Here is an 8,201-nt window from a genome sequence, read left to right as displayed (position 1 = left end):
ATGGTAAGAAATCATGAACAGAATCTCCAAGAACTATGGGACATCATGAAAAGACTAAATTTAAGAATTATTGGGATTGAGGAAGGCACAGAGATACAAACCAAAGAAATGAACAACCTATTCAATGAAATAATATCAGAAAATTTCCCAAACCTGAAGAATGAAATGGAAAATAAAATACAAGAGGCTTACAGAACACCAAATGCACATAATCACAACAGATCCACACCAAGGCACATTATGATGAAAATGCATAACATTCAAAATAAAGATAGGATTTTGAAGGCCGCAAGAGAAAAGCATCAGATTACATACAGGGGGAGACCAATACGGATAGCAGCCGACTTCTCAACCCAGACTCTAAAAGCTAGAAGGGCCTGGAACAACATATTTCAAGCTCTGAAAGAACATGGTTGCCAACCAAGAATCCTATACCCAGCAAAACTAACCTTCAGATTTGAAGATGAAATAAAATCCTTCCATGAAAAACAAAAGTTAAAAGAATTTACAAATAGAAAGCCTACATACAGAATGTTCTCAACAAAATATTCCATGAGGAGGAAATGAAAAACAACAATGGAGGTCAGCAAAGGGAGGAACTACCTTAGAGAAAAACCACTCAAAGGAGAAACCAAGCCAACTTAGAAACCAAAAATAAGCCAAATGACTGGGAATACAAATCATATCTCAATAATAACCCTGAACGTTAATGGCTTAAACTCATCAATCAAAAGACATAGACTGGCAGAATGGATTAAAAAGAAAGATCCAACAATATGCTGCCTGCAAGAGACTCATCTCATAGAAAAAGACATCCACAGACTAAAGGTGAAAGGATGGGAAAAAACCTACCACGCACATGGACTCAGTAAAAAAGCAGGGGTTTCCATCCTTATATCAGATAAAGTGGACTTCAAGCCAAAGTTAGTCAGAAGGGATAAAGAAGGACATTTCATACTGCTTAAGGGAACCATAAATCAGGAAGACATAACGATAGTAAATATTTATGCCCCGAACAATGGTGTATCCCTATACATCAAACAAATCCTTCTCAATTTCAAGAATCACATAGACCACAACACAATAATTCTGGGCGACTTTAACACACCACTGTCACCACTAGATAGATCTTCCAAACAAAATTCAACCAAAGAAACCATAGAACTCAATAACACAATCAATAACCTAGACTTAATAGACATATGTAGAATATTCCATCCATCAACGAGCGGATACACTTTCTGCTCAGCAACACATGGAACCTTCTCGAAAATAGACCACATGTTATGCCACAAAGCAGCCCTTAGGAAATGCAAAAAAAATAGAGATACTGCCTTGTGTTCTATCAGATCATAATGGACTGAGAGTAGAAATCAATGACAAAGTAAAAAAAGGAAATTACTCCAAAACTTGGAGACTAAATAATATGCTATTGAATGAAACATGGATAACAAAAAACATCAGGGAGGAGATAAAAAAATTCTTACAGGTCAATGAGAATGATGATACAACATATCAAAATCTCTGGGACACTATGAAAGTGGTACTAAGAGGAAAATTCATTGCATGGAGTGCATTCCAGAAAAGAATGAAAAGTCAACAATTAAATGACCTAACATTACAGCTCAAAGCCCTAGAAAAAGAAGAACAGAATAACAGCAAAAGTAGTAGAAGACAGGAAATAATTAAAATCAGAGCTGAAATCAATGAAATTGAAACAAAAGAAACTATTCAAAAAATTGACATAACAAAAAGTTGGTTCTTTGAGAAAGTAAACAAAATAGATAAACCCTTAGGCACACTAACAAAGAGAAGGAGAGAGAAGACTCAAATTACTAAAATACATGATGCAATAGGAAATATCACAACAGACATCACTGAGATACAGAACATAATGAGAAGCTACTTTGAAAATCTGTATTCCAACAAAATAGAAAGTACCGAAGACATTGACAAATTTCTAGAGACATATGCTCCTCCCAAACTGAACCAGGAGGACATACACGATTTAAACAGATCAGTATCAAGCAATGAAATAGAAGAAGCCATTAAAAATCTACCATCCAAGAAAAGCCCAGGACCAGATGGATTCTCAGCCGAGTTCTACAAGACCTTGAAAAAAGAACTCAGTCCAATACTTCTCAAAGTATTCAAGGAAATAGAAAAGGAGGGTACCCTACCGAACTCATTCTATGAAGCTAATATCACCCTCATACCCAAACTAGGAAAAGACACATCAAGGAAAGAAAATTTTAGACCAATATCCTTGATGAATATAGATGCAAAGATCCTTAACAAAATATTGGCAAACCGTATTCAAAAACATATTAAGAAAATTGTGCACCACGATCAAGTGGGGTTCATTCCTGGAATGCAAGGATTGTTCAACATGTGTAAATCAATAAACGTAATCCATCATATCAATAGACTTAAGGATAAGAATCATATGGTTATTTCAATTGACGCAGAAAAAGCTTTTGACAAAATACAACACCCCTTCATGTTCAAAACACTAGAAAAAATAGGGATAGTAGGAACGTACCTGAACATTGTAAAGGCTATTTATGCTAAGCCCATGGCCACCATCATTCTTAATGGAGAAAAACTGAAACCATTCCCTTTGAAAACGGGAACAAGACAGGGATGTCCTCTTTCTCCACTTCTATTCAACATTGTCCTCGAAACTCTAGCCAGAGCAATTAGGCAGACTAAAGAAATTAAAGGGATACGAATAGGAAAAGAGGAACTTAAGCTGTTACTATTTGTGGATGACATGATTCTATATTTAGAGGATGCAAAAACCTCCTCCAGAATACTTCTAGACCTCATCAATGAATTCAGCAAAATAGCAGGCTATAAAATCAACACACATAAATCTACAGCATTTTTATACACAAGCGACGAAACAGCTGAAAGGGAAATGAGGAAAACAACTCCATTTGCAATAGCCTCAAAAAAAATAAAATACTTGGGTATCAATCTAACCAAAGAGTTAAAAGATCTCTACAATGAAAACTACAAAACACTGAAGAAAGAAATTAAGGAAGACCTTAGAAGATGGAAAGATCTCCCATGTTCTTGGATAGGCAGAATTAATATTGTCAAAATGGCCATACTACCAAAAGTGCTATACAGATTCAATGCAATTCCAATTAAAATCCCAATGACGTACCTCACAGAAATAGAGCAAGCAATCATGAAATTCATCTGGAAGAATAAGAAACCCAGAATAGCTAAAACAATCCTTAGCAGGAAGAATGAAACAGGGGGTATCACAACACCAGAACTTCAACTATACTACAAAGCAATAGTAACAAAAACAGCATGGTATTGGCACCAAAATAGACAGGTAGACCAATGGTACAGAATAGAGGATATGGACACAACCTAAATAAATACAATTTTCTCATACTAGACAAAGGTGCCAAAAATATGCAATGGAGAAAAGATAGCCTCTTCAACAAATGGTGCTGGGAAAACTGGAAATCCATATGCAACAGAATGAAATTAAACCCCTATCTCTCACCCTGCACAAAACTCAACTGAAAATGGATCAAGGACCTTGAAATCAGACCAGAGACCCTGCAGATTATAGAAGAAAAAGTAGGTCAAAATCTTCACCTTGTTGGCTTGGGATCAGACTTCCTTAACAGGACTCCCATAGCACAAGAAATAAAAGCAAGAATCAATAACTGGGATAGATTCAAACTAAAAAGCTTTCTCTCAGCAAAGGAAACTATCAGCAATGCGACCAGAGAGCCTACAGAGTGGGAGAATATTTTTGCCTCTCATACTTCAGATAGAGCACTAATTTCCAGAATATATAAAGAACTCAAAAAACTCTACACCGAGAATACAAATAACCCAATCAACAAATGGGCTAAGGGTATGAACAGATGCTTCACAGAAGAAGATCTACAAGCAATCAACAAACATATGAAAAAATTTTCACCATCTTTAGTAATAAGTGAAATGTAAATCAAAACTACACTAAGATTTCATCTCACACCAATTATAATGGCGATTATCAAGAATACAAGCAACGGCGCCGCGGACCGCCCCGCGGACTCGAAGGAGGTTGGGATTCGCGGTGGGCTCCTGCGTCTGCGGGTGTCCCCGGGGTGCGGCCGGGCTCCGCTCTGCCGCCGCCGTGGCCCATGGGCAGAGTCGGCCAGGCAGGCCGGCATTAGACTAAAAAGATGTCCCTGTATGATGACCTGGGAGTGGAGACCAGTGACTCAAAAACAGAAGGCTGGTCCAAAAACTTCAACCTTCTGCAGTCTCAGCTTCAGGTGAAGAAAGCAGCTCTCACTCAAGCAAAGAAACCCTGGAGGAAATCTGAAGTTTCCTAAAAGACTGAAGAAAATAGTGTATGAATCCTGGGTGCAGTGGCCCACTACCCAGCTGAGGCAGGAGGATTTCAAGTTCAAGGCCACTCAGCATGACTTGGCTAGACCCTGTCTCAAAATAAAATTGAAAAGAAGAAAGAAGAAGTTTATGATTATAGTAATGATTGAATAAAAAGCCCGTTTCAAGATTATGATTTTCACGCCTCAAAAAGTTTTTACGGAGACCAGAAAAACATGTTGCAAATAGTATGAATTTTATTTTGAAACTTCTTTTCTTGTTTGTGATGCTTTTAGAGCCAAAGGACAAAACAAAGTACAGTCCTTGCCCCAGTCATTGATCTAAAGCGAGGTGGCTCCTCAGATGACCGGCAGATTGTGGACACACCACCACATGTAGCAGCTGGCCTGAAGGATCCTGTACCCAGTGGGTTTTCTGCAGGGGAAGTTCTGATTCCCTTAGCTGATGAATATGATCCTATGTTTCCCAATGATTACGAGAAAGTAGTGAAGCGCCAAAGAGAGGAACGACAGAGGCAGCGGGAGCTGGAAAGACAGAAAGAAATAGAAGAAAGGGAAAAGAGACGTAAAGACAGACATGAAGCTAGTGGGTTTTCAAGGCGACCAGATCCAGATTCTGATGAGGATGAAGATTATGAGCGAGAGAGGAGGAAAAGAAGTATGGGAGGAGCTGCCATCGCGCCACCCACTTCTCTTGTAGAGAAAGACAAAGAGCTACCCCGAGATTTTCCTTATGAAGAGGACTCAAGACCTCGATCACAGTCTTCCAAAGCTGCTATTCCTCCTCCAGTATATGAGGAACAGGATAGACCGAGATCTCCAACTGGGCCTAGCAACTCTTTCCTTGCTAACATGGGTGGCACAGTAGCACATAAGATCATGCAGAAGTATGGCTTCCGGGAAGGCCAGGGTCTGGGGAAGCACGAGCAGGGGCTGAGCACCGCATTGTCGGTGGAGAAGACCAGCAAGCGGGGCGGCAAGATCATTGTGGGTGATGCCACGGAGAAGGATGCATCCAAGAAGTCAGATTCAAATCCATTAACTGAAATACTTAAGTGTCCTACTAAAGTGGTTCTGCTGAGGAATATGGTTGGTGCAGGAGGAGTAGATGAAGACTTGGAAGTTGAAACCAAGGAAGAATGTGAAAAATATGGCAAAGTTGGAAAATGTGTGATATTTGAAATTCCTGGTGCCCCTGATGATGAAGCAGTACGAATATTTTTAGAATTTGAGAGAGTTGAATCAGCAATTAAAGCTGTTGTTGATCTGAATGGGAGGTATTTTGGTGGAAGGGTGGTAAAAGCATGTTTCTACAATTTGGATAAATTCAGGGTCTTGGATTTGGCGGAACAAGTTTGATTTTAAGAACTAAAGTCATCTCTGGTGATCCTTAAATGATCTACAGACTGAGCAAAGACAGAAAAAGGCAATGGCCTCTGGGACTGTTGAATACTGAGACTCTTGGAAGGACTTCTAAGATATATGTTGATTGATTTCTTTTTTATTTTGTGATTTTTTTAATATAGTATAAAAAGCCTTTTAAAAATAAAAAAAAAAATAAATAAAAAAAAAAAAAGAATACAAGCAACAATAGGTGTTGGCGAGGATGTGGGGAGAAAGGTACACTCATACATTGCTGGTGGGGTTGCAAATTAGTGCAGCCACTCTGGAAAGCAGTGTGGAGATTCCTTAGAAAACTTGGAATGGACCTACCATTTGACCCAGCTATCCCACTCCTTGACCTATACCCAAAGGACTTAAAATCAGCACACTACAGGGATACAGCCACATCAATGTTCATAGCGGCTTAATTCACAATAGCCAGATTGTGGAACCAACCTAGATGCCCTTCAATTGATGAATGGATAAAGAAACTGTGGTATATATATACAATGGAATATTACTTAGCTATAAAGAATAATAAAATTATGGCATTTGCAGGCAAATGGATGAAATTGGAGAATACCATGTTAAATGAGATAAACCAATCTCAAAAATCCAAATGAGAAAGATCTCACTGATAAGCGGATGATGACACTTAATGGGGGGGTGGGAGAGGGACAAGAATGGAGGAAGGAGGGACTGTATAGAGGGAAAAGAGAGGTGGGAGGGGTTGAGGGGAAGGAAAAAAATAACGGAATGTATCAAACATCATTACTCTATGTAAATATATGAATATGCAAATGGTATGCTGTTACTCCATGTACAAACTGAAACAACATGTATCCCATTTGTTTACAATAAAAATAAATTTAAAAAAAGAAAGTTGTACCCCATTTGTTTACAATGAATGAAAATAGTAAAATAAAAAAATATAGTTTTCTGTGATTGTGCTGAATCTAGCGTTAAGTTTGAGAAATATTAACATATTGATAGCATCAAAGCCTACAATCTATGGATTTGTTATAGTTACCCCTTTATTCTTAAGTATCTTTTTTCAGATTTTCATAGTTTTCAGCATATAGTATGAATATATAATTTGTATATTTTAATGCAAATGTTTCATATTTATTGGTGCTATTATAAATGATATTTTTGAATTCAAAGTTCAATAGTTCACTGTTAGTTTACACAAATACTATGAATATTCATACATTGAATTTGTGTCCTGAAGCATTCCACTTAATAGTTCTAGCAGAACTTTTAAGATTTTTTGAGATTTTTCTACCAAAACAATCACAGAATTTGCAAATTCATAGTTTTATTGCTTATTTTGCAGTTTGTTTCCTTTTTATATCTTTTACTTTTTTCCTATATTGCACTGTCTAGGACCTTCAGCATTTTTTTTTTTTTAATAAAAGAAAAGAGTATGGAAACTTGCCTTATCCAAATTTTGGAGAGAAACATTCACTCTTTCACCATTAATATGTACTTAGGTGTAAGTACATTGTATTATTGTTTTTTCATTACTATTAGACTAAGAAAAGTTCCCCTCTATTCCTAGATTGTTGAAGAGATTGGACTATCAAAGGATGTTGACTCATATCAAATACTCTTTGTGTATCTGTTAAGAGGATTATAAGGGTTTGTCATTATTCTGCTGCTGTGATGAACTACATTGATTGATTTCTGAATAATGAACTAACCTGGCGTTTCTAGTATAAACCTGCTTGATCAGGATACACACCTTTTTTATAATTACTCTCTTCAGCTAAAGTCTTAAGAATTTTGCCTCTGATTTCAGAAGGCTTACTTTTCTCTCATTTGTTTTTGTATGATTTTGTTACATGCTTTTGAATTTAGATTACTCTCAATCTTGTAAAATAAATTTGGAAGAGTTCATTCTACCTTTTTGCCTGGAAAAAAGAGTATAGATTTGTTATTTTTTTTTTTATTAAATACCTGAACACAATCTGTCAGTAAAGCCATGTAAACCTGGGGTTTCCTTCCTTGGAAATGCTGTTGTCATTTTTAACTGAATACTTATTTATGTAAAAGCTACATAACAACGTGATTGGTTTATTTTCTGAGTGAGCTTTGGGGTTTTGGCTTTAGAGGAATTTTCCTTTGTCTAACATACAGGGCTGAATTTATTCACAGCACTCCCTTATTTTATCCTTAACATCTGTAGGTTCTATAGTGATGTCCTATCTTTCATTTCTGATGTTGATAATGTACATCATTTTTTCTAATCAATCTAGCTATGGATTTATCATTCTTAGTGACATTTTTTAAAATTATTTTTTTTATTTTTACAGACTGCATTTTTATTTGTTGTACACAAATGGGGTACATCTTTTCATTTCTATGGTTGTGCACAATGTAGATTCATACCATTCATGTAATCATACATGTTCATAGGGTAATGATGTCTGTCTCATTCCACCATCTTTC

The 8,201-nt window shown here is 36.8% G+C and overlaps 1 protein-coding gene across 1 annotated transcript; it reads left to right on the top strand.

Moving 5' to 3' along the window:
- Positions 1–4,051: 4,051 nt before the first annotated feature.
- On the top strand, positions 4,052–5,915 carry LOC306643495 (splicing factor 45-like). The gene is made up of 2 exons (XM_079109651.1): positions 4,052–4,343; positions 4,644–5,915. The coding sequence occupies exons 1-2, from the start codon at positions 4,200–4,202 to the stop codon at positions 5,724–5,726; spliced, it is 1,227 nt and encodes a 408-aa protein (XP_078965777.1). The 5' UTR covers positions 4,052–4,199; the 3' UTR covers positions 5,727–5,915.
- The last annotated feature ends 2,286 nt before the right edge of the window (positions 5,916–8,201 follow it).

This window comes from Sciurus vulgaris (assembly GCF_902686455.1).
Source record: "Sciurus vulgaris genome assembly, chromosome: 14".
NCBI classification, from domain to species: Eukaryota; Metazoa; Chordata; class Mammalia; order Rodentia; family Sciuridae; genus Sciurus; species Sciurus vulgaris.
Note: the sequence above shows the minus strand (reverse complement) of the source record. Positions and strands in the feature narration are given on the sequence as shown.

Bases quoted from the DNA above. Each gene is read 5' to 3' on its own strand.
- LOC306643495 (XM_079109651.1), top strand. From the start codon at position 4,200: ATGTCCCTGTATGATGACCTGGGAGTGGAGACCAGTGACTCAAAAACA. The intron at 4,344-4,643 runs GTTTCCTAAAAG...TGATGCTTTTAG, and splicing joins AACCCTGGAGGAAATCTGAA to AGCCAAAGGACAAAACAAAG.